Genomic DNA, 27,296 nt, shown 5'->3' with positions numbered 1-27,296 from the left:
TAGTTTAGTAGTATAATACCCTAAAGATTCTCGTCAGGTATGGAATGACATGCTGTTTACTTTTTTGTAGCATTATTGGCAGTATTCCATCCATCCCTGGCGATTTGAATGATTCAAATTCGCCCATTCCATCTTAGCGTCTGTAAATTTTGTGAACTTCGGTACCAGCGTCATATTAGTCAACTTGATTCCGTATTTGTATATTATTAAAGGGAAACGAACCAGGAAAATGTTTCTCTATCGTGATACTAAGTGTTTCTTGGGAATCAATGCTGAAAGTTCCATCGTCTTTCTTCACACTACCTAACCCATTTGTATGATCTTTTGAGGGTTTTTTTTTGTAGTTTTGCAACGACGGGAGCTTCTTCAACCCCCTCGCACATCAGCCTCCAGCTCATTCTTAGCGATTTCCTAATTTCTACGTTTTTTCGAAAGACTTTTTATACTCATCCCACTGTCCAGTCCGTTTAGCCCGGTTAAACAGTTTCCTAGAAACTTTCCGGAGCTTTTCTAGGGCTTTGTTCGGCCATGGTGCGTCGTTATTGGGTGTACGCGTTTTAGCTGAACAGTATAGAGTATTCTATTATAAGCATCCTTAAGTTTGGATGTTACAATATTTGGCGACATCTCTAGATCTTCTTCGGTTTGGATTTCCGCTTCAAAACATGCTTTTTTTGAGAGCAGAATGTATCCCAATTTGTGTTTTTGGGATTTCTGTAGACTTCGGTTAGGGTTTCTTCTGCTTTATATTCGAAGAGTATGTGCGTGTAGTCTGATAGAGAAGTTTCATCAGACATATGCCAGTTTGTGATGTTTTCATATTTTTTTATTTTGATTATAGAGGTTTGAACCTTAGGGTCATTCGCCGCTCTTCGGGTTGGAAAAATCTCTAACCCTATGTGCGGGGTTAGGAATCGAACCCAGGTGAGCTGCGTTCGTGTTTACAGAGCGTTTTATACTTGAAATTGTTAGATCTAGCACTTCCTCGCGTATCGCATTTATAAAAGTAGGTTTGGTGCCTCTATTCCATTTATCAATGTTGTTGGATAATATATTCTCTATAAGGCACTTATCCCTTTCGTTGATATCACTACTTCCCCCTACTGTATGATGGGCGTTTGCATAGCAAACAACAAAGAACTGCTTATTTCTTTTCCTACAGTAACCAACAGACTCCGGTGGAGTGGCTTCATCTGATTCCCCTGGAAAGTAAGCAGAAGCGATTATATCAGTCCTCCCTCTCGTTGTTGGTATATTTAACTGTATTACCACTATTTATCTTTTTATAAAATCCGTTATTTGGGCAAAGTTAACATTTGCACTTACCAGAATAGCCGCACGTGGCATATTCACCGAGTTGTCAAATATTATCTTACTCCTTTGTGTAGATATTCCTGGAATATTGTTTTTTAAAAAGCCCATGGTTCTTGGATTAAAGCTACGTCTATATTTTTTTGTGAAACTGCGACAAAGGATTCCAGTTGCTCCTTTCGCATGATGCAGATTCGCCTGGATGATTTTTTAGTTTTGTGACCTATCATTTGAGTCCCATGACTTGAGAAGAAACACAATTTCCACTGTGTCCGAGAGTCGCTTAACACAGTAAGGGCAATACCCATGATACTCGTTCGCGACTGGCATACATATTTCATCCCCGCCAGCCATTCAGTCCTCGAAACGGAGATACATCTTGACTTAGGGATTCCTGCTTTCAGTTGCCTCTTACGACCTGGAAGCAGAAACTCAGTTGATCAATTCTTGGCAGAGATACTTCAACCCGCCGAATGCCCAGCTTCTTAGAGGATCACAGCCAACACGACAGGTTCGACAATACACACCGAAGACAGAAACCCAGCAAAACTTCAATCGGCTGAAAACCTTTGCAAACCCCCAACTGTAAAAAACCAACAAAAATTCTGTCAAAACTCTGCGAAAAAGTTCACCGCATCACGGACATAGTAATGCAGGAAGGGTTTCATACTGATGATTACCAAATACTAATTACTGGACTTTGCATCGGAACAATCTTTGACCTTATGCAACAAGCATTAAGAGCTGTCAAACACTGGCGTCGACAAGTTAAGTAATCAGTTAATCCAAATAATACTTCAATAATTCTTTTCACGAAGAAGCAAATAACAGCCGCGGCTCTTTCCTTGCAGTTCTTTGATCCAGAGCTACTGTGTGCAGATTAAGTCAAATACGTTGGATTTCGAAATGAATTGGTCTGCTCACATCGAGTTCAGAGTCAAGAAAGCGTGCATGACCTCCGGGAATTGTAGACGAATTTTTGGAAAGACCTGGGGTATCAAACCCAAATACACCTATTGGATTCACACAATTGTACGTCCAATACTGTCATACGGATGCCTCGTATGGTGACAGAGAGGAGAGGTGATGACGGTCCAGTCAAAGCTAAACCATCTGCAAAGAATGGCGCTCATGGCGTTGACTGGTGCTTTCACCACAACTCCGACTGCTGCTCTTTTCCACCCTCCCTCCTCCTTCTCCTTTCCTTCCGAAAAGGGAAATAATGAGAAGACACAGGCAGAAATCCCCGTCTACATAAGGAGAATGTGCCATTTGAGCTAATATAATCTGATTCCTGATTACCAGTTTTTGAACCTAATACTGGTATGGTATGTATTGGTAAATAACACGAACTACCTACCTGGAGTAGAATCGTCTATCGAAACAGGTGCAGCCGCACTGCCATCCTTAATGCCGTCCGGTGCGCTATCCTTGCGCGAAAAATGACTTCTCCTGGATCGACTAAGCCCGTTGTTAACGGACGCGGACGTGCTGACCAGTGTCGAGTTGGACGAACTAGAACTATCGCCCGATTTCAGTCCGCTGCTGGCGCCAACCAGCGTCGGTGGATCAACAATAAACACATCATCGTCCACTTCGATGCAGTTCCCTCCCATGACCATAGCGTCCAGTCCGACTCCACTGTCGACAAACGGTGAACCGGTTATTAGCTGATGCTGACCCGGCATTGGCGTTACCGGGGAGGCCAGCGAGCTAGGCATATCGAAACCCATTTCCACTGCGGCCAAGAACTCATTGCTGCTAAAGTAATCATCTAGCACAAGTTTTGCAACCTAGGAAATGTCGTACGTAGATATGATTGAGGTACTAGAATCCATCGAAAACTTACCCTCACTAAGTCGAAACATTCTCCTGTGATCTTGACGCTGTGCCTGCCGACATTAACCGTATATTTGTATTCGCCCAGAGAGGCGTCGTTGGTGGACAGACTGTGCAGTAACAGTCCCGATTGTTGGCCTTGGTTCTGGGATCCATTTCTAGCTAATTTCGGGTGAGTATATTGTGCCGCTTGTTGTTGTTGCTGCTGCTGATACATGTTGCCATTGTTGGTATTGGTCAAATTCAGATTCAATCCTGCTCCAGATTGGGGCCCCTGCGATTGCTGAAAACCGTTCGGATTACCCATCATAGCGGAACCACGCTGAGCGACTGGATTACCGGGCAAGGAACTGGGACCGTCCGATATTGGTCGTCTCGGAAGCATTTCATCCGATGCTGATGATGCCAGCGAGCTGCACGAGCCATCCTGAGAGGTTTCCAGACGCACCGGAGATGCATTACGGCGGATCGTGTCTTCGATCAACTGTTTCGCGTAGCTGATGGAGGAATAAAGCAATTATCTGCAGAGATCTGATCAATAGAGGAATTGTGTCAGGGAGTCTTACTTGATTTTTTCCTCGTTGGGACCGGTTATTTGAACAAGACGTTCCTTTGCACCTGGATTAACTGGGAATAGAATTGGAGGATTAGGAGAACGTTTGTCTGGTCAATAGCATTTCACACACATAGAAAAGATGCATTATTTGACTTTAACGTAATTTGTGATGTAACAGTGGGTGATATTTTATTAGGTAAAAGAAAGATTGATATGATCCCAAGTCTAATAGATAATGTTTTGTTGAACATTGGAGATGCAAACACGATGGTATCTCAAACCTATAAAAATGAGATTATTGCTTGACCAGTATACCGAGGTATGGCTTAGTTTCAATAATTTCCCAACAGCTCTGCAAGAAGACCATGTCCAATGAAGTTTGGGTGTCAAGCATTATTCCTAGCGTTGGATCGGTTTCAACAATTTTATAATAATAATCATCGGCGGACTTTGGCGGTAACACTATTTCTACTGATTTATCTCAATTGAATATTTAACCGATAAAGTAAAAAAACATATAAAGATGGGCTTTTGGAAATGCGCTTCGAGCTAGTTCAGAAAAAAGCACCCTTCCCTTTAGATTGTTCGTTCTATGTACCTGCTATTCTCCGAACTCTCATTCTGGTTCTAACAAAAGGACATTGTCGAAAACGCCTGAATACAACTAGGTACTTGATTGAAGATGCAAACAATGGAGAAACATAATCGTGGAAATACATGACGTATGGAGAAAAATTTAGCATATACCTGGGGTCGTTGGTAGCTTGATATGGTATGATAGCGAGTAGATTTTATATCATGATGTTGCACGAACTACAGAACGTGCACTTGTGGTGTTGATTTTTGATTTTGATGCAATGTTCTGAGATGCGTTATCAAGCAGTTAACATGGAGGATAGATGAATAGTGCCAGGTTTGCGTGCTTATTAAAACAGTTTCAAAACGTTAGTGCCAAAACGGTGCAATATGTTATTTGTGTCAAATTCAAACACACAAGCAAACCTAGTTGATTGTTACCTCTTTGGAACGATATAACAGTTTCGCTTAATTCCTCAATCATGTGAACTCTACGTCCCTTGATTCCCATTACTTTGCAAAGTTGCACACAGTCCAGTTGTGAAAATAAATCAAATAACAAATATGAGTATACGCTCAGAATGCATAATTTTGTTTCATGTATACAAAACAAAATCATAGCGTTTCTAAATAGAATACATTAATCGGTTATATTATTTGAAACTACCTTTTCCAGAATCAGCGTTGCGAATGACAATCTCGTCCTTGCAGTAGGTCTTTCCGGGGATTTTAGTCGGCTTCGGAAACTTGCCCGAGGTACGAATTAGTTCACCGGGAGACAACGACGGGATCATCTGCTGTCCGAGAGACAATCCAGGAGGGGAGGTGCTTAACAACGAAGAATCACCGACAACGTCAGGCTGACAAGAAAATAAAGAATCAGAAAAAACATTTATTCGAAAAAAAATGTTTCCTATAACTTACCTCCACATTCGTAGCCTTGTGTTTGTAGTAGGTATTGATACCGTCAGACACTTGCCACGACTTGGCCCGCAACTCAATCAGTTCCAGCAGATTAAGCCTAGTCATAATATTCAACCGTTCATCTTGGGAAGCATTCCGGAAAATAACGAACGCCCGATCCAGGGTATCCTTGGACACATTCTCCAGCTGCGGTCCGTATAGTCGTAGGTTCGCTAGAAGTGCGTTCATGCCGTCCGCGCTGTTGCAACCACTGTTCAAACTGGCTGCAACATTTTCGGTCAATGTGATGAGTTCTTCAACTGTAAGAAAATATAAGCTGATGGATGAGTATTTCGGAAAAAACAGTAATAAAATCAATATGGACCATGTAATCATTTGATTCTGTCACGTTCGCCCGAATGACATTCGCCCGAAAGCCATTTACCCGAAGGACATTCGCCCGAATGCAACATAAACCCGAATGCCATTCTCCCGAATTCCATATACCCGAAAAACATCGAAATGTCAATCGAAAAAAATTAATTTATTAAGATGAAATACAAATTTTATTACATTTGATGCTATGAAGAAATTAACACTAAAGCTATACCAGTCAAATAGTTAATCCAATCACCTGGTTTGTATGATTTAACTAGGGTTTCCAGTTTTAGATCCTTTCGTGAGTTCTTTTTATACTTTTTAGCTGTTGGTACCGCTTGTAGTGTACGTAAAACATACGTACTAGGGTTTTTCTCTTCAAGCTGCAACTGCTTCAACACACCATAGAATTTCCACGGCTGAACAAACCGTTTCATTTCTTGTGCTAGTCTTCTACATTATTGATGGTTCTAGGAATCTTTGTCGATACATTTTCGAAAACTGACCACGAAGCGGGGGGCAAAGAAACTTTTTGATTAGTTTCCTTCCTACCAAAAATACAATTTTTACTAATGTAATACAAAAAATCGTCGAGAGCCTTTGGACAACTTTTCCTCAATTCTTCGAGTGCCATTGGAATACCTTGATGGGGCAAGAAAGCCAAGGCAACAACTTGTTTGTACATTAGTTGTATTCTGTGATTTTCCGAATATTTTGTTGTTTTATTTTTCTGAAAAAACTTTGGTTTAGATGGAAGAATCATCCGTGAATTAGGTGGAAGAATCATCCTGTCTCGAAATCCAATATTACGTAGAGCTATTTGGTATATAGATTCAAGAAATTGCACTTGTTTTAAAAGAAGGAATCAACCCTTATGTTTGAGTATACCGGGCAGACGAGTGGATCAACAGTTTCTTTGCAAACTTATTTGGCATGCAGATCCAAGGATTTGTCATGTTTGAAAGAAGCAATAAACTCCTAATTGTGGGAAAAGAGCTGCTCATGTTTAAAAGAAGGAATCAATCCCTAAGTGTGAGTAAACCGGGCAAACAAGTGGATCACCGGTTTGATTGCGAGGGCTATTTGGTATACAAACTCAAAGAACTGCTCATATTTAAAGAAGGAATCAACCCCTATATTTCAGTAAACCAAGCATACCAATGGATCACAGGTTTGCCGAGTAGGGACCTCCGCTTCGGTTCCTCGACCTCGGTAATTATCGCAAAGCCGCATCACACTAGCTTCGCCACATAACATTTATGAGCTACTATTTACTAACGGTGTTGTACCAAATGGACTTCCACCATGCAAGATATAATTACTAATTTAGTTGATTCAATTCGTTAACGGAACATCTAAATATATATTTACCTCGATCGATGGTGTTTCCGAAAGATTTCTTATTATTTTGTCCGGTTTATCACAAGATTTCACCGCTCGAGCTGACAACTGCGTCCTATATGCATCAGCACCTGAAGAGCATTTGTGGCGTTGGCAACAGAACCTCAGTGACGTCGGATAGTACACCTAAAAGCGATATCGCATAGCCACATTGGTCAGTGTACGGTTGACTAATGTGGCTACGCCACATCGCTTTCTGGCGCACTGTCCGACTTCGCTGCCGCTCAGTCGGCTTTAAACTAGCTATAGCCCCTATGTTTGAGTAAACCGGACAAACAAGAGGATCACAGGTTTGCTTATAACTCCGGCGACGGGTGGATCAACGCCTCGTCCAACGGAACCTCAGCGGCTTTGCGCCGCTTCGGATCCTTGGCCTCGGATATGCGGCCAAGCCGCATCAGACTAGCTCTGCTGTATAAGCTCACCTGTTATTGTTCAGTTTATCAAACTTTGGTTAAAGATTTCACATTTCCCGCTCGGATTTGGTTTATTTAGGTTAAAATACATCCTTTTGGCAGAAAAACCGCATTAAAGTCGGACTTCTATCACTAAAGTCAGTAAACTAGACAATGACCCATTTTATATTATGCTTGCGAGTGAATGTGGTATTCGGGTTAATGACATTCGGGCGAGTGGTCCATTCGGGTTGATGGCATTCGGGTAAATGGTCCATTCTGGTAAATGGTTTTCGGGCGAACGTCATTCGGGTAAATGACTTTCGGGCGAATGTCATTCGGGCGAATGTGATAGAACCAATCATTTATACTGCATACTGACTTTTAGCAATATCTACGGCTTATGGGAGCGGTCAATTTATCATAAAGTCATGTAGCATTTGGCATAAAGGACATTGGGTATAATTTTGAGATGTGACTACACATTGGCATAATAATTTTTACCCTCTGGAAAATGGCCATTTGTCATAAATATTTGTATCTTCAAGGAATGGCCGTAAGACTCGCCCCAGTCGTACAAAAACTTATTATTAAGATTCTCCATACGTACGAAACTTTCCGCCAGTGAGTTGCCGCTTTTCAAAAGAGCGTTTCAATAACTAAAATTCTTTGCTTATTATCCTTCTTTATATCATGAGCTGTTCGTTCGAATCATAAACTGAAAAAATACTATCCACCCTGCCCAATTCCCGTACTCTTTGAAACAGCTTTATCATTAATGGCTTTCGCCATATTTTCAAAAAGGACCTTTTTGTGCAACAATTCTTATAACTTGGAAATTATTTATATTTTTCCATGTTCTCGAATAGATTTAGCAAATCAGACATCGTACTACGCTAGACTTTGATATAAATATGACTACCTTTTTCCAAGTACCTTAACATATATAACCCCTTGAAAACTTAGCAATATCCAGAAAATATAAAGCCAATTATTGTCTGGGTCAAACGGTATACAATTCGGAAGAACAGCTCATCATATAAAGAACTATAATAAAGATAATTTTAATTGTTGAAACGTTGTATGGAAAGCAAAAACTGGCTAGCGAATAGATTCTGATTTCAGGCGAAATTTCATAAGGCGGGGAGCACGTCGTTTGGCATAAGTTCATTTGGCATAACAGTAGGTGACACATACGTTCGTTTGGCATAATGTTCATTTGGCATAATGGTCGTTTGGCATAATGGTCATTTAGCATAATGGTCGTTTGGTATAATGGTCATTTGGCATAATGGTCGTTTGGCATAATTTAAATAATACATTGAATTTTCTGTTACTAGTCGTTGACGCCTAATGTGGCTACGCCACATCGCTTTAAACCTGGTGCTGTCCGACATCGCTCCGCTCCGTCGGACTTGAACTAGTTGATATACCCTATGTTTGAGTAATCCGGGCAAACGAGTGGATCACAGGTTTGCTCGTGAGGGGACGCCGAAGAACTATCGGAACCCGGTGGATCCCGCTTCGGATCCTTGGTCTCAGTTATACAACGATGCCAAGGGTTAATTGGTATATAGGTTCAAATAACTGCTCATATTTGAAAGAAGAATCAACCCTTATGTTTAAGTAATCCGGGCAAACGAGTAAATCAACAAATGTGCAAATTTAAAGAACAGCTCATGACTGAAAGAAGGAATCAACCCTTATGTTTCTGGCAAATATACACAAATATATTTGTCAGAAACAAGGATTGATTCCTTCTTTAAGACATGAGCAGTTCTTTGAATTTGTATACCAAATAGCGCTCGCAAGTAAACTGGTGATCCACTCGTTAGCTCAAACTTAGGGGTTGATTCCTTCTTTCAACCATGAGCAGTTCTTTGAATCAATATACCAAATAGCCCTTGGAAATATCGCATAACCGAGACCAAGGGGGCAAGGTGGCCATTGACCCGCCGTCAGAAACGGCTACCCCTCACCAGCAACCCACTCGTTTGCCCGGGTTACTCAAGCATAGGAGCTATCAACTAGTTTAACAACCATACTTAAAGCGATGTGGCGTAGTCACATTAGACGTCAACATTGAATATAACAGAGATTTCAATGTATATTTCAAATTATGCCAAACGACCATTATGCCAAATGACCATTATGCCAAACGACCATTATGCCAAATGATCATTATGCCAAATGACCATTATGCCAAATAAACATTATGCCAAACGAAAGCATGTGTCACCTGCTGTTATGCCAAATAAATATTATGCCAAATGAACTTATGCCAAATGAACTTATGCCAAACGAATTTATGCCAAACGACGTGCTCCCATAAGGCGTAGATTTTCATGATCTGGAGGATTGATACGACTGGCTTGGAGCAAACTGAGCTATAAAAACAAATATCGCGTTGTAAAATGTGGTTAGCTTTTTCCAGCACTTCTCAGTTGACCTAAATATAGCTGAGCGTAGAACCACAGATAACAGACATTTGGCCTGTGTTAGGCTAAAAAGGACCAAACTCCGCTAGCGAATGACGGATATCAGTAGTAGCATGTCCGTAATAACCTACGTACTTGGAACTATTGAGAATCAGAGATACAGCTCCAAAGCCCTGGTAAAGGAGGATGGTTGTGATGATCTGGGCCGCGGTCATCATGTAAAGCAACAAAGGTCATAACCCCACCCCAAGTCCAAGGCGTGCAGCGACCCGTGCCGAGGGGTGAGTGATCGAGGGGGTGAAAAAGATGCTCGATCGTTAACGGAGCCTGTGGGGTACCTGGGCAACCCCCACAGTAAACGTCCCTTACCACGTTACTGCGGAGCTCTGGCATGGCGGACCTTTCTTTCTCGCGCTACTCGTGGGATCAATGATCGTAGTGAATAAAAATAATCAAGCAAAGGTGCCGAAACCCTTTGCCAAAGGTGGTTTGATGAGGTCTCCTCCAGTGGGGAGGGTAGTGGAGCGATGGTGGCTGCATCCGACAGCACCAGTGACCCCCCAGCAGCGGTAGCTAGCCCTACCAACGCACTGGACGGGTCACTAATCGCGATGCGTAAAGTTGTGGAGCAACAACATATGTACCCAGACAGGGGCCTTCCCCATCCCCATCTATAGAGCAGTCAAGTCGCTCGAAGCTGCGGCTGAGTTCCCCTCGATGGTCAAGGGCAAGCGCAATATGACGTCGAACGCGAAGCGTCCTAGGAAGTCACCAGGCGAGGATGCAAAAAACAACACCAAACGGCGTGTAACCGTCACGGCCAAACGCCGTTTGGTCGAGGTGCAAATGACCCCGCCGGGCAGAAAGAAGGCACCAGCAACCCGGTGCAACCGGGACAGGGGGCGAAAACCCCTGGAAACTGGTCACTAGGAGGAAGCCGACACCGACACCGGACGGACCTTGGCCCGCAAAGAAGGCCAAGGACAGAGGCGAGGCCTTGTGGTTAAAGACCGACAAGGACAAATATGCCGACGTCCTAAAATCAATGCAGGCGGCCGAAAGCCTCTCGGCCCTCGGGCAAGACGTGCGCAGCGTGAGACGCACCAATACAGGCGAAATGCTTTTGATGCTGAAGCGAGACGCACAATCTAGTGCGGTATACAAGGCCTTGGCCCAAGAGGTCCTGGGTGAAGGCGCCCAGATGAGATCGTTAGGGGCGGAAATTACTCTCCAGTGTAAGCAACTGGACGAGTTCTCGACCGCAGATGATGTCGTCGCTGCCGTCACAGAACAATGTGGCGCAGTAATTGAGCGGGCCTCTGGTCGCTTGAGAGCGGGATCCTCCGGCACGCAAGTAGCCTACCTCAGGCTACTGAAAGCGGAAGCAAAAAAGGTTACCGTAATAGGAAAACTGAAGATCGGCTGATCAGTATGTCCAGTTAGCATATCCCAGCCGCCTTCAGTGGATAGGTGCTATCGGTGCCTTGAGTCTGGCCATAAGTCGTACGAATGTAAGGGTACAGACAAGAGCAAACTATGTCGTCGCTGCGGTGAGGAGGGGCATAAGGAGCGGGGCTGCACAAAGGCGTATAAATGCCTTATCTGCACCGCTAAGAAGCAAGCCCGTAACCGTGCTATCGGTGAGACAAATAAGAAGAAGCCGTGAACGTCATGCAGCTAAATCTTAACCATTGTGCAGCAGCCCAACAGCTGTTGTGGCAGTCGGTCTCGGAGTCGAGGACAGATGTTGCCCTCCTATCAGACCCGTACAACATTCCTGCCGGCAACGGCAATTGGGTGTCGGGCGAGCCTGGGATGGTGGCAATCTGTACAGTGGGACGGTTCACGGTTCAAGAGGTAATACACTCCTCCACCGAGGGTGTTGCGATTGCCAAGATCAATGGTGTGTTCTATTGTAGCTGCTACGCTCCACCAAGGTGGCTCATAGAACAGTTCAACCAGATGATCGACAGGCTCTCGTCAGACCTAGTGGGCCGGAAACCGGTAGTCATAGCGGGAGACTTTTACGCTTGGGCAGTAGAGTGGGGCAGCCGCTGTACGTACAAATAGCAGGGGCCAAGCGCTACTGGAGGCGCTTGCGAAACTCGACGCTGTGTTAGCCAATAATGGCTCCGCTAGCACATTCCGTAGAAACGGGGTGGAGGCATAGATTGACGTAACATTTGCCAGCCCGGTCTGGTTCCAGGCATGGAATGGAGGGTAGACGAGGGCTACACCCATAGCGATCATTTAGCAATTTGCTTTAGGATCAACTATGGTGTGCAGCATCCGAGGGCGACAGATCCCTGTCAGGCACGCGGGTGGAAGTCCAATCACTTCGACATCGAAGCTTTCACCGCGGCCCTGAGACTGGAGGTCAACACCGACAGTCTAAGCGGGGATGCGCTGGTAGCCGTCCTATCACGCGCGTGCCATGCCACTATGCCGAGGAAAACCCTGCCAAGAAACGGCAGATGCCCGGTATACTGGTGCAGTGCCGAGATTGCAGCTCTACGATCAGCCTGCCTCAGAGCTAGACGTAGGATGCAAAGAGCCTGGCCATTAAAAGCAGCAAGAGAGCGTGTTTCGACAACCTATGTGAGAGTGCCAACGCGAATCCGTGGGGTGACGCCTACAGGATTGTGATGGCCAAGACCAAAGGGGGCTTTTCACCCCCAGAACGGTCTCCGGGCCGGTTGGCGACGATTATCGAAGCTCTCTTCCCGTCTCGAGCTACAAGCCCCTGGCCACCTACACTACGAGACACGGCGGGCACAGGCGAAATGGTGGCTCCGGTGAGGAATGAAGAACTACTCGCAGTTGCTAAATCCCTAGCAATGAACAAAGCTCCAGGACCGGATGGAGTTCCAAACAGCGCTCTCAAGGCAGCGATCATAGTAAACCCGAACATGTTCAGGCTAGCTATGCAGAGATGCCTTGACGAGTGCCGCTTCCCCGATAGATGGAAAAGGCAGAAATTGGTGTTGTTGCCGAAGCCCGGGTAGTCGCCACGCGACTTATCAGCGTACTGACCAATCTGTCTGATCGACACGACTGGCAAATTGCTTGAGAGGATCATTCTCAACAGGCTAACCCCGTACGCAGAAGGTACGGACGGCTTGTTAAGCAACCAGTTTGGCTTTCGGAAGGGAAAGTCCACGGTGGACGCTATCAACTCAGTGATAGAGACTGTCGAGATAGCTATCCAACGAAAAAGGCGAGGCATACTGTGCGTTAGTGACACTTGACGCGGAGAACGCATTCAACAGCGCAAGCTGGGATGCCATCGCGCTCTCGTTACACCGGCTTAGCCTACCGGTGGGTCTGTACCGGATCCTGGTAAGTTACTTCCAGAACCGCGTACTGCTATACGCGACCGATGCCGGTCAGAAAAGGGTTCCTATTGCCGCCGGAGTCCCGCATGGCTCGATCCTAGGCCCGGTGCTATGGAACCTCATGTATGACGGGGTTCTGAGACTGAAGTTCCCTCCTGGCTCGGCTTTGCCGACGACGTAACCTTGGAGGTCTATGGGGAGTCAATCCCTGAGGTAGAACTAACCGCAGAACACGCGATCAACACGGTGGAGGAATGGATGAGCGCGAGAGGCCTGGAGCTCGTTCAGCATAAGACCGAGGTAGTTATCGTCAACAACCGCAAGTCGGCCCAACATGCAGTTATCCATGTGGGAGAAGTCGTGATCACTTCACAGCGGAGTCTGAAGTCTCTCGGAGTCATTATAGACGACAAGCTGACCTTCGGCAGCCATGTCGACTATACAAGAGAGCGTCGACTGCTGTGGCGGCATTAACGAGGATGATGTCCAACAGCTCAAAGGTGTGCGCCAGTAGACGTAGGATACTGGCAAGCGTTACCGTGTCTATCCTCAGATATGGCGGCCCGTCATGATCAAGAGCACTGAGGGTAAAAAGTTACCTACAGAAACTGGAGAGCACCTACCGCGTGATGTGCCTCAGAGTGATATCTGCTTACCGCAAGGTATCACACGATGCATCCTGCGTGAGAGCGAGCATGATGCCAGTCGGGCTGGTCATCCGGGAAGATGAGGAGTGCTTCGAGCTACGTGGAAATAGAGGAGCCCGCGAGCGCACCAGGGTGGCTTCCGTCGCCAGATGGCAGCGTGAGTGGGATAACTCCTCGAAAGGTAGGTGGACTCACCGGCTGATACATATCGTGCTGGGTGGGTAGACCCCATGAGGAAGTTCACTTCCATCTGACAAAATTCCTGTCAGGCCATGGCTGCTTGCGACAGTACCTCCACAGGTTCGGGCACGCGGAGGTCCCCGTCTGCCCTGGCTGCCCAGGTGTCGACGAAACTGCCGAACACATACTATTCGTATGTCCTCGTTTCGACGTCGAAAGAAGAGCAATGATGTCTGCGACTGGGACACAACCCCTGATACCCTTATTCAGCGGATGTGTCAAGCGGTGGAGAAGTGGAACGCAGTCTCGATTGCAACCACCCAGAATGCCTGCAGGCTACAGGGAATCTGGCGCACCGAGCAACAGACGATGGGCACACGGGTGACGAATTGACGCTAGCTCTAACATCGGAGGCACTATTTGCGTTTCTGATCTATAGTGCATCTTGCGTTGGCTTGCTAAGCCGAACCAATCTTCGATTTCACAAGTTCTCATCAGCTTAACAGAATTACTTCTCTTGCGCGACATCACGCTTGAGTAGGGGTTTGCTCAGGAACACAAATTGTGTCTGTTTTTGGAGCCAGCGTCAATCCGGCGCTAGCTTAGTCCTATCACTAAGTTAGTGTCGCATTCTGATGAGACAAAATTGAAATGCAAATTCCATAACTAATTTAGATACTGATGGAAGCGGACCTATAATCTGAGATCGAAGTAAGCAATACCTTAGTGCGGACGGAAATTTTTTTCTTGCGTACTTTATCGGTGTTCGAAAAAATCTTAACAATATTTTCTACCATGTGTATATGTTGAAAAACTGTTTATCGCAGAATTAAAAAAAAAAATTCTTGTTACTACAAGTTCAGACTTTTTATAGTGAAGTAATGAACCATTCAAAACTGTGAAGTATTCTTATTCGAGGGTGTAAAATAATTTTATCAGTTTAGTGAAAACGTCAGCATCGGTGTCGGTTTGTCACTCAAGCGCAGTCAGAATCGTCACCCGGATCTCCATCGAAGCCTTTTTTGTCAGCAGCATCTCAGAGTTTTCATGGCTGTGATGTCTGATGCCAGCAACACAAATAAATATAAAATCACTCCAATCCCGCACCCATGTTCCCTCCCTACTTATCAAATCTAACATCCGTAATACCTATGGAGATTGCGTGGGTTCCCCGTATCTTCTTAAGTAGGTATTCAACTAACATTCCCTTCCCTTTAGCGATCGTAAGAACATGGTCTGGTGGGCAGTGAACTATATGGTCGCATAAAAAGAATTCACTGTATCAGCCACCCGTTTTTGCTATGCTATGATGGAAGCGGACCTATAAACTATCGCCAAGTCAACCCAAGGTTTCTATGGTAATTCGTGTCAATTCATTAGAACTACTTTTGTGGGATATCCTCGTATTTAATTCCAACCTATTCCACTGCTCGATTCATCAGCGGCCATCATGCCCGATACCTCAACCGTTTTTTCATGGGACTTACCCAGATGTCGTTCCTGTACCGACTGTATCATGTTTTTTAGTGGAACCTTTAGAAGTACCAACTTATTCCGTTGTACCATAGTTTTTCCTACGAATTTGAGCTCATTCTTGAATCGTTCCAGATTTAAGCAGTCTACAGTAACCGGCTCTCGAATTGCCGACACTAGAAAATGACCAACTTTCTCGAATTCATCACGTTTTTCGGACAGAAAATTTCAGACACATTTCTTGAACTTTTTTGATTTTTCTCTGTGGACGTGAAAGATTTTAGTTCTTCCATGAAAGTAAACCGGATAACGACTTTTTTGTTTCTGTAAGCCTCGGATAATCTAATCTAATATCTCGTCATTTACGTCTACCGGGTCATTATTCTGTTGCCATGGAATCTTTCAATGCGATAAACGTGGTGAGTGTGCAGCCGACCAGCTGCTGCGATTTACACAAACTATATACCCCACCATGCAGGATTCAAACTGAACAGCTCTTCACTACCGGACATCCATTGTGTGCAAGTTTTGATTTAAAAACTTGTTTTCAGGAAATTTTATACCGTATGTTATAAAGGATGAACTGAACATTTAGGTGTTATCCAAGTTAAGTTCAACTTAAGCAAAACTTAACTCTATTAAAAATGTTCAAATGTTCTTCAGCAAAAAAAATACAAGCTCACGTTATGATATACTCACTCGATTGAACCTCGTAGACGGGAACATGGCCGTGCAATTGTTTCAGTGTGGCTTTAAGCGGACGCGGCGGTTCTAGATTCTTCACCGCACGGCTTATCTGTGACATGACTGCCAGATGATCCGTAGCACGTTCGGATCAAACCGCGTTTCAGCAACCGATTTAGCAACAAGTGATTCAATGAATTTTCCAATAGCAGGTGTTATTGATTTTCACTCCAACACGAATCGAAACGATACTTATATATAACTGTCTGTTATTGTGTAGGAGTAGGCGATGGATAGTAGCTCGCCAATGTGGTGTGTCGTTCACGATCCTTCTTTACCTTTACCGCTGTCCTTCCGTTTCTTGTCCTTCCTCGTCGGTCAGGTAAAACAAACGAACTCTGTCACGTGGCGGCGAGTCATGCGATGGAAGACGTATAAAACAATACAGGAACGAAACGAAAGAAAAAATAAACGGATTTACCGATGTTGTTGCACCTCCCCTGTAAATATAAAGAAAACAACGTTATGCATTGTCTAGTAAATAAAGCTTTCTCGTGCGACAAACTTATCGAATAAACAAACTAAATGAGAACTACGGAGAAACCCTTCAAGAAAACAGCATCGAATACTGTTGTACGACAAAGGCATGTTGATGTGGCCTAAACGAGAGAAACTTGCTACGATAACTTTCCGTTTGGAAAATTAGGAGAAAGCGGAAGCAATTGATGCACGACTATCTCTTATCAACATGCAGTGTGAAAAAATCGCCAACGTTCATCGCACCATCAGCGTGGAGAAAAATGGAAGCTAAAGAAATCTGCGCTAAGCTCTAAAAAAATTAAGTTCCTTAAACAACAAGTTCTTTGGCGATATTTATGTATCTAAACTAAAATATTGTTGTGTTCCTTGTTCCTTGCTAACCAACTTTCAATCGTAATTTTCAGAATCCATCTCCATCCGCGCCACACGCAACAGTAAATAAATACTCCCAAATACCGCCCACTCTCGCCTGCTGCTGCACCGTTTACTCCTCTAGTACTATTTTTTTTGCACTAGCACTGAGCACAGCTGCTGTCAAAGGCGCTAATGACGGTGCGCGAGTTTCTTTTTCTTTTCTCCACCGTGAGGCAGAGAAAAAAAAACTTTGATCGCATTTTTCCAGCTCTTATCCACTGTCGAAAACACATTATCTGCACACACCACGGAACCGTGGACACCAACGGAAACATTCCAACGGGATTCGAAGCTAGAAATCACGGAAAAAGTACGCATTTTCCTACGTTGTATGGCTCACCTTTTTCTGCTGCTTTTACAGCTCCAACTTTCCACAACGCGAACAATTTGTCGAATGAAATGGATGTAGTGCTGGTGAGTGGCGAGAAAATGTATATGGCAAGGTAACAAAAGAAGAGTGTGCCAGCTTATTGGTGCCTTCTTCTTCTGGCACATATGCCGAAGGTGTGCGTGTTTGCTTTTGTGCTGCTTGTTTTGGTTGCGCAAAAGGGCCAAGCAAATCAAAGATGCGCTTGTGTGTGCGCAGATGAGTGACAGTGAGATTCTCGTATAGGCACAAGATATCTTGAAATGTTTAAAGGTACTCCCGCTTGCTGTCATACACGGACCCAATTGAAGCGGTGAAAATATGCATCAATATTCATATATAATTCATAATATTGAAGTCTTTCAGCGATAATTTTTGGTACACAAATTTGCATTTTAAAAGAAAAAATGATTTATTGCGAACAAAGACAAATCAATCAGAAAATATTTCAATAAACTGAATCGTCGCTCGTCTGTATTTCAAGCGGTTTTTATCATGAACATTCCGTCACAAAACCGTTCATCTCGGGTGTTAGAGTTGTACAAACTCTATTCCAATCTAAATAGCTATATGCCGTCAACTCTGTTACTAAGGGCCGCGATTTCTTCACCCTCCCTCAGCTTTCAAACCAGGTTCACCAGTACGTTTAAACCTGGCTCTAAGTAGGACTGAGTAGGGTCATATTAAACCCCATGCCCAATGGCAATGCGTCATTGCATTAAGTCATGTGCAGTTTCATGGTTTTTGGCAATTGACGTTAAGCAGACCCTACACGAGACGAATTCGTCAATAAAAATATTGATAAAATTGATCAATAATTGATTTATGGTCAATATTTCTGCTCGTGTAGGCTTTAAATAGGGTGACCATATCAGGCTAGTAAAAACCCAGGACAGTCTAAAAGGGACATAACCACCACCCTCCCCCGCCCCCTTATAAAACGAACACTTTCTAGTCTCGCAGCATTCGATCTGTTGGAAATTAGCCAACAGGTCGTAAAGGGTTCGTCCGCGATTATAATCTCCGGCTTGTTTCCCAATCAAGTGAAAGTCGGATCGTGTTGTTGGGTTTAACGAAGAGAGATTATAATTCTCCTGCATAAGGAAAGAAATGAAGAAATACAATATTTTAACCATCTAATAACTAATTCTAATAATATAGCGCAATAAGTGATAATTGAGGTTAGGAACTCACGTTTTGCATCCCTTGTTAACCGTTAATAGTTTCCAGTAGCTTATCGGTCAATCGGTCCCAGTGTTGTCTATAATATTTAGTATTAACGTATTTAGGTAGCATTTTAGAGCATCAAACATCTTACCAAATGTAACTATAAGCAAATTAATTGAGCATGTGCTCATGCCGTGTTAACACTCGGTTTAGATTTAGACTAAGGTTCAATCCACTGTATATATAATTAGGTTAATGTAATTTAAGATAATTTGATAATTTTAGATATCTATACTTTCCTTAGATAAGTTAGCAGTAAGTTTAAACTAAGTTAGGCAAATAATAAATTTATATTTTAAGATGTCAAAAAACCTGCTGCGTCATCCACTCACTACTCATTTACTTCTATCTTTCTGTGCTTCCGACTGTCACTCGTCACAGCTGCCAAGAATGTCTGTCGCCCAAGGTAGATGGACGGTAGGTGCGCGTTTAGCGAGTCTACACGCAACACTCCCCCCAGGTACGCTGGCTTCCGGTCAGCTTACCCGTCACCGCACCGCACGTCTAGCACGGCTAACTTGGCTACCGGTCGCTCGTAAATACTAGTCGTAGTTTTCACAGTCGCTGATCTCGGTCGGCCGTCTCGTCCTGGTTGCGTACCAATTATTCTGCCTCTCGGCCAGCAATTCCTTGGTGATTTTGGGTCCACAATCACCACCACATCGTCGATCTCGATCGGTTTCGTATGGCTAAACCACTTTGTGCGGCGGGTAATCTCGGGCAGGTAGTCAGTAACCCAGCGGTTCCAGAATCGATTGGCTTGGACCTGGGATAGTCGCCAGCTCTGGCGAAGTACACTGCCGGTATCGTCCATAGCGCTCAATGGTTTCACCCCATTAGATGACCCGAGCAGGAAGTGGTTCGGCGTTAAGGCAGGAGCTGAATCATCGTCAACTGGAACATGAGTCAAAGGTCGAGAGTTGACAGTGTTTTCGACCTCTGTCAATAGGTTTCGTAGAACCTCGTCCGTCAACTTGCGTGCATGTAAGGTCATCATCAAGTTTTTCTTGACGCATCCGATCAAGCGCTCCCAGCTACCACCCATATGCGGTGCAGAGGGTGGCAAGAACACCCAACTGGTTTCGACATCGCAAAACTCTTTCATCAGGTCTTCTTGGTTAATAATATCCTCTGCTTCCTTGATAACACGCCTTGCGCCGATAAAATTGGTCCCGCGGTCGCTGTAGAAAACTCTTGGCTTACCCCTCCGTGAGACAAAATTTTGGAGAGCCATGATGCACGAATCTGTGTTGAGCGAGCTGACAACCTCGATGTGGATCGCACGAACTGTGAGGCAGGTGGCGAGCATTCCCCAACGCTTCTCTGTCCGTCGACCAATAACAATCTCGTACGGCCCGAAATAATCAACGCCGACGTGCGTAAAGGGGCGTGTGAAGGCATCCAGTCGTGCGGCTGGCAGATCGGCCATGATTGGCACTCGTGGAGCGATTCGGTCATTCATACAGTGCTGGCATTCTTTTCTTACCTTGGCGTAGGCCATGCGAAGTTTTGGAATGCTGTATTTCTGTCGAATTTCGTTGATTACGGTCTCATGATTCTGATGGTGGTACTTTTGGTGGTAGTGTGCAATAATCAATTTGGTGGTATGGTGGTCACGGGAAAGTATTATCGGGTGCTTTGCATCTTCGGTAGCGTAGTCACAGGCAGCGATGCGCCCGCGCATCCTCAATATCGCGTACTGGTCCAGCCATGGTGATTTTTGATGAATTGGACTTGTCTTAGGAATCGGTGTTGGAAATTGTTCCGGATTCTTCTGCGTATGTTGAAGCAACGCCATTTCATCAGGATATGATTCCTGTTGTGCTTGGCGAATTATGTAAGATGTGGCAGATAATAATTCTTTATTAGAGAGAGGTCCACTGACGATCGGTTTCTTCTGGTGCTTCAGTTTGCAGTTATTCGGAAATCGTTTAACCAAAGCGACGACCTTAACTAACCGATTCCAGGTAGAGAAATCTTTCACTTGTATCGGTGGCTCACCTGCGACGAAATGTGCTAACACGCTCGGGCGCAGTTCTAGCTCTGTAGTTTTCAGCCTCTTAAATGGATGTGGCCAGTATTCCTCCGACAGATACACAAATTTTGGACTGTTGAACCACCTTGATTGATCCGTCAGATCCGGAACTCCGTTCCATTTTGTCCCATCATCTGCCACGTTCAATTCAGTGGGGACGTACCTCCATTCACTCATCTCAGTCGTTTCAAGGATCTCGCTTACTCGAACTGCAACAAACGGCGAATAACGGCGATGGTCTGATTGGATCCAGCAAAGCACGTCCTGTGAATCTGACCAGAAAACTTTTCGAGAGATTTTGAACGCGAGGGTTTCGGCAACCGTCCGGGCGAGTCGAGCACCTACTAATGCTGCTTGAAGCTCTAGTTTAGGAGTTGAAAGGTATTTCAATGGTGCAACTCTAGTCTTTGCGGCAACTAATCTGCATTCAACGAAGCCGTGTTGAGCAAAACGTAGGTAGCAGGCTGCAGCAATTCCGTTATCTCCTGCGTCTACGAACGTTTGCAGCTGGACATCATAACCAGCAGAAGTGGTCTGGCTTAAAAAGCACCGCGGAATGCTGATTCGTTCGACTTCTGGGAGAACTTGAAGCCACGTTTGCCATTTCTCGAAGAGAGCATCATTTATTTGGTCGTCCCAGTCGATCCCTGAGCGCCAAACATCTTGAAGAAGAACTTTCAGGTACATGAGAAAATGGGCTATCAATCCAAGCGGATCAAACATGGACATCAGAACGCGCAGCATTTGTCTTTTCGTCGGACGCAGTTGACCTCCTAACAACGCTCGACCGTAGCGATTCCATCCGACTTTGTAGGTGAATGTGTCCGAGCTAGTGCACCACCACATCCCAAGCACTTTTTCTGTAGATAGTTCTGGCGACAGATCAAGGTTCTTTTCCTCTGTTCGTTCCTCTTTCAATGCCTGCATGACCTGTTTTGAGTTGCTTATCCAATTGCGGATCTCGAATCCGCCCTCAGCATGTACTTGTTTCACTTGACGCGCAAGCTTGATCGCCTCTTGTGGTGTCGCAACGCTGACCAACATATCGTCGACGTAGTGGCGCTTCTGGATCACTTCGACTGCCGCTGGGTATTCTGCTTTGAAGCGTTCAGCATTGAGATTTTTCACAAACTGAGCACTGCTAGGAGAGCAGCAAGCTCCAAACGTCATCACCTGAAGAACGTAGACGACGATGTTTCCACTTTCATCGTACCAGAGGAAACGTTGGCATTGTTGATCTTCGGATCGCATGCGTATTTGCAGGAACATATCCCGAACGTCACCAGTGAGGGCGATCCGGCCTTCACGGAATCGAACCAGTATGTTGAACAGATCACAAAGTTGATCAGGGCCCTTCAACAAGACTGAATTAAGGGATACTCCGTGGGCAAATGCGGCCGCATCCCATACCATCCGAATTTTTCCAGGTTTGTTGATATTTGTAACCGGAAATATCGGCAAATACCAAACACGTGAAAACGATTGATTCAGCTCTTCATTTGTGAGCTTCCTAGCGTATCCCTTTGTAGCAAGATCTGTGATTTTCTGGTTCAGAGCTTCAGCAAGTCTTGGGTCCTTGTCCATTCGCTTTTTGAGGCACTGCAGACGTCGCAAAGCCATGAAGTGGCTATCTGGCAGACGAACATTCTCGTAGCGCCACAAGAGGCCGGTTTCGTATCGGTTTCCCTTGAAAACCGTGTGGGTTTGAAGCAGGGACTGAGCGCGCTCTTCTTCAGTGGAGAGAAGCATTTTCTTTGGCTGTGATGCGCCAAAGCTTTCTATTGTAAAATACTCCTTCATTGCTTTGTGTAGGTCCAATTCTGACGAAGATTCGTGATCGCATACGTGGAAAACTGGGTGAACGAGGTCTGCAGTATTTTCTAGATTTCCTCCGCACACTGTCCATCCCAGACGAGTTTTCACAGCGACGGGCTGGTGTAGGGCTCCTTCGCGACTCTTCTGAACTAAACTCAGGTGTTGATCCTTGATTCCGATCATAATCCTTGGGCGAACATTTTGATATGATGTGATCGGCAGATCCCTGAGATGTGGATACTGTTCACATAGTTCTTCCATGTTTAGTGTTTGTGGTGGAAGAAGCAGCTCCTTCACAGTACGTACCCCATTCAGACTGTACTTCCTAGAACGGTTGCGTTCTGCGGCCACTTCTAGCCTAACGTTCCTCGAACATTCTTCACGACGTTTCGTTCCGCTCGTCCAAAGTAAGCATAACGGCATTGTTTCCCCTTCAAGCTGCAACTCATCTGCCAATTCGCTGTCGAGTAATGTGAGTTCCGATCCGTCATCCAGGAAGGCGAACGTCTGAATCGACCTATGCTTCCCATGAAGCACGACTGGTATGTATCGGAACAAAACCTTACTAGAGGGGACCTGATGTGCATGGCATCCGTGCTCAGATGAACTAGATTTTGGTGGAGAAGAATCGTTGCGTGGAGTTGATAAAGTTGTGTTTATGACACTCGCAGTGGCGGTCGAAGTCGATGGTGCACACTTCTGGTCATTGTGCAGCATTTCGTGGTGTTTGAGCTGGCAACCATTTCTTCCGCATAACTTGGCTTGACATCCTCCTTTGTGTTGACGTAGACATCTGCGACAAAGCCCTAAGTCTCGAACGGTTGCCCAGCGTGAATCACGAGAAAACTCTAAGAAACGCTTACATTTGGCGATCGATTTGCAGTTTCCCTTGCATACTGGGCAGCAGTCGGCTACCACCTTCGCGTTGGATGGCCCTGTCGACCGATGATACACAGGGGGTTCCTGAGAATGTGCGTTAACGTATGAATTCCCTTTCCTAGTAGTACGTGACTCACTTCGAGCTGGCTTGTCTTCGAAAGCGATGCTTGGGAAGGTGACAGCGCTAGCGGCTTCTGCCAAAGAGTACAGCCAGTTGCTGAAGGATGGCAGATTAACCGTCGGAAGTGATTGCCTGTATTGTGCCCAGTTGAGCTTTATTGACGATGGCAGCTTACTGACGAGTTGATGAAGAAAAGTTACGTTATAAAAGTATTCTTCAAGCCCACACGCATCCACTGTCGCACAAAAATTTTCTACACTGACGGCGAAGTCCACAAGAGTTTCTAATTTATCCTCTTTCAACGCAGGTAGAGCGGCAATCTTTGATATCATCGAATTTACAATCACTTCCGGTTGTCCAAACAACATCTTGAGTGTTGAGAGCACCCCGTTTACGTTGGACGGGTGCATTAGTCTGCACTTGACTGCCTCAAAAGCACGGCCCTTCAGACTCCGTTGCAAACGGACGATGTTTTCTTCATTAGTGAAACCACACATTGCTGTCGTACTGTTAAAGGTTGACAAAAAGAGAGGCCATTCTTCGGGGTTCCCAGAGAACGTTGGCAGATCCTTCGAAATAGCTTGACGAGCGGCTAGGTGATTTCGGGAAATCGAAAATGGATCCCAATCATCTTGCTCGTGATCGTAAATGCCACTGGCCCGCATAGTTGAAGAATGTGGTTGGTTTCGTTGCTTAGCTTGCGGATAATTTAATCCACTTAAATACTCCTGGTTGGGAGCGAATCGTGACCGACGATCTGGAATAGGTACGGAATGCCGTGGTACAAAATCTAATGTAGGCTGGTCGCACCGTAGACTCAATCTCGGTTGCGTTGAGTTCAACCCCTGAGCAGGTGGTAAGGATTTTGTATTTGCATACGATCGTGGAAGTTGTGTAATAGAAACCCTGCGTGGAGGTCCTAAGCTAGAATTCCTTTGTGTATCATTTGGAATCAGACCGCGATTTACTTTGAATGTCTGATTTGACGCACCATCTTGGTCTACAGACAACGTTGATAAGGAACCTGGCTCTGGGAACGGTTCCGGAGGATTAGGTTCTGACAGTGTCGAATGGTTGCTGTCAATCTGCGCACTTAGTGAACCTCTCTGTTGTACACTGGTAGAACGTCTGTTAGCATCGGATCGAACATCAACTTCCGGATCTAAAGAGTACGCTTGATACTCGCTCGGATTTGCCAACCAATTCTTCACCCTGTTTTCCGAAACACTTTCGACTGAACCGCTTTCGCTTATGGCTTGCTCAAGCAGTTGATATTTTTGTTCCAGAAATGCCCTTTCCTTCCTCGCTTCTTCCGCTGCGATCGCTCGTTGCTGCTCAGCCTCACGTCGTTCAACTTTTCTTAAATCCTCCAATCTTTGTAACTGCAGTCTTGCAAGAGCTTGTGATGAACTGTTGGACGCGGTGGATGGCGCCTTTGCTGTGTTTTTACAACGGGCATTATTCCTGGACACCACCCACTGAACAGTTGTTACGGACGCAGCTGAGTTCATGTTGTTCTTATGGTCCTGTTCGACTGTCGCGGCTGGACGAACTGATGCAGCTTTTATTAATTTACCTTCCTCCGAAGGGTGCTGCTGCTGCTGCTCGGGAAGTATTGCTTGAGGGCACCCTTTTATCATGGGCACGAATGATTGCTTCGACGAGTCGTTGTTTATGTGAAGATGAACGCTGTTAACCGAACTTGTATCCTGGACTCCTTTTGCTGTTTCGCATTTGGTACAACTCCAGGGAAAATTCTCGACCTCCTGCGTGACACCGACGCATTGGAAATGATGCCATTTCAAACAATCGTCACACCTCACCATCTCGTCAGTATCTTCCTCGCGACACACCTGACATGTTCGTCCGGGATGGGACTCCTCCGGATCTTCCGTGACCACCTTTCGCACACCCTTATTTGTTTTTTGTTTACTGGCCACTGTACCAGATTTGCCCGACCGTTTGGACCGTAAATTTCGATTTGGCATGGCCGAGTTGCTAGTTGCTCGTAAAAACGAGAATTATAAATTGTTGGAAATTAGCCAACAGGTCGTAAAGGGTTCGTCCGCGATTATAATCTCCGGCTTGTTTCCCAATCAAGTGAAAGTCGGATCGTGTTGTTGGGTTTAACGAAGAGAGATTATAATTCTCCTGCATAAGGAAAGAAATGAAGAAATACAATATTTTAACCATCTAATAACTAATTCTAATAATATAGCGCAATAAGTGATAATTGAGGTTAGGAACTCACGTTTTGCATCCCTTGTTAACCGTTAATAGTTTCCAGTAGCTTATCGGTCAATCGGTCCCAGTGTTGTCTATAATATTTAGTATTAACGTATTTAGGTAGCATTTTAGAGCATCAAACATCTTACCAAATGTAACTATAAGCAAATTAATTGAGCATGTGCTCATGCCGTGTTAACACTCGGTTTAGATTTAGACTAAGGTTCAATCCACTGTATATATAATTAGGTTAATGTAATTTAAGATAATTTGATAATTTTAGATATCTATACTTTCCTTAGATAAGTTAGCAGTAAGTTTAAACTAAGTTAGGCAAATAATAAATTTATATTTTAAGATGTCAAAAAACCTGCTGCGTCATCCACTCACTACTCATTTACTTCTATCTTTCTGTGCTTCCGACTGTCACTCGTCACAGCTGCCAAGAATGTCTGTCGCCCAAGGTAGATGGACGGTAGGTGCGCGTTTAGCGAGTCTACACGCAACACGATCACCGAGCACATTTTCGGATTTACCGTTATGCGTTTTAGCTATACCATAATTAACAAAAATTTCAAGCTGTTTTTGGAGAAATCTACAATCCCTGATTGAGTGGATGAAGCGATATATATATAGGCGATGGATCGACAAGGAGTATTCAGTACTAAATGCATGTGATTAAAGTACAGCAGAAACAGCAACGGTCCCAAGTAACTTCCCTGGACTATTCCTGACTTAGAAGTAAATGTGGGTGTCTGCCAATTTCCAATAACAACCACTACCTCTCGGTCTGTGTGCTAGAATCGAAACAACTGCAAAATGTACCATTGATTCCAAAACTCCATTTTAAGTACATGTTTAGTTGGGACTGTGGTCGCATTTGCGATGATGGCGCCACTGACAAATGCACAAGTTTGTGGGGGATAGGCGACTATTGAATAATTGCTCCGAAACCTGAGGTATATAACCCACTAGCAAATGAGTATTTGGGACGGTGCACAGAGGAGTAACTGGGGTCAAATCTTGGCCAAAATTTTTTGTTGCTGCTATTGCTTTTATTATGCCTTAATATGAAAAAAAATAGACAATAACTAGTTTTTGGAACAATTTGGCATCTATCCACCTACCAGGGCAGAGGTAAATTTTCTTTATCCTTTAGAATACTATTAATTTCGAGGTGAGATTTGCGAATACAGTTGTTTTTTCCTGTTGCACAAACAGTTGCTCAGTAGAAAAGAGGGAAGAAAAGATACGCCTGTACATATGTTCATTGAGATTCATTTTAAAAAAACATAGTATTTGGCCCTACAGCATTTCGGTGTACCTCAAATTACTAAAAATTTCAATATTTTCAAATCGCTTGGAATTTGTAGATCGGACAAGATCGGAAGAGTTCGAATGTTTTTCGGATAGCTGGAATCTGGTTTTGTAATACTGCTTCAGAAACTTTGGCGGATTTCGCCGTATATTGTAACTTTTTTATCATTTAAGTTTGGAATAAAATGTTTAAAAAACGTATATTTTAAAGTTGGTGCAATGCACAGCAACACTACTAT

General features: G+C 44.6%; 2 protein-coding genes across 5 annotated transcripts in view; both read right to left on the bottom strand.

The window, feature by feature from the left end:
- Window positions 1–17,552, bottom strand: part of LOC131686221 (eukaryotic translation initiation factor 4E-binding protein Mextli) — a 30,739-nt gene extending 13,187 nt beyond the window's left edge. For 2 of the 4 annotated variants that reach the window (XM_058970468.1, XM_058970464.1), the window contains exons 1-8: window positions 17,411–17,552; window positions 16,132–16,616; window positions 5,207–5,505; window positions 4,950–5,142; window positions 4,724–4,795; window positions 3,717–3,777; window positions 3,161–3,647; window positions 2,672–3,104 (exon numbers count right to left, since the gene is read on the bottom strand). In XM_058970468.1, coding sequence (XP_058826451.1) covers window positions 2,672–3,104; window positions 3,161–3,647; window positions 3,717–3,777; window positions 4,724–4,795; window positions 4,950–5,142; window positions 5,207–5,505; window positions 16,132–16,237 — 1,651 coding nt within the window. In that variant the 5' untranslated portion in view covers window positions 16,238–16,616; window positions 17,411–17,552. The remainder of the gene's footprint in view (window positions 1–2,671; window positions 3,105–3,160; window positions 3,648–3,716; window positions 3,778–4,723; window positions 4,796–4,949; window positions 5,143–5,206; window positions 5,506–16,131; window positions 16,617–17,410) is intronic. The other 2 variants (XM_058970466.1, XM_058970467.1) reach the window with 2 other exon arrangements.
- Window positions 17,553–19,145: 1,593 nt separating this feature from the next.
- On the bottom strand, window positions 19,146–25,502 carry LOC131686265 (uncharacterized). The gene has a single exon (XM_058970532.1). The coding sequence runs from the start codon at window positions 25,500–25,502 to the stop codon at window positions 19,146–19,148; it is 6,357 nt and encodes a 2,118-aa protein (XP_058826515.1).
- Window positions 25,503–27,296: the final 1,794 nt, after the last annotated feature.

The sequence above is a fragment of the Topomyia yanbarensis genome, chromosome 2 (genome assembly GCF_030247195.1).
Source record: "Topomyia yanbarensis strain Yona2022 chromosome 2, ASM3024719v1, whole genome shotgun sequence".
In the NCBI taxonomy this organism is placed as follows: Eukaryota; Metazoa; Arthropoda; class Insecta; order Diptera; family Culicidae; genus Topomyia; species Topomyia yanbarensis.
Note: the sequence above shows the minus strand (reverse complement) of the source record. Positions and strands in the feature narration are given on the sequence as shown.

Coding starts and splice junctions, on each gene's coding strand:
- LOC131686265 (XM_058970532.1), bottom strand. CDS start 25,502: ATGCCAAATCGAAATTTACGGTCCAAACGGTCGGGCAAATCTGGTACA.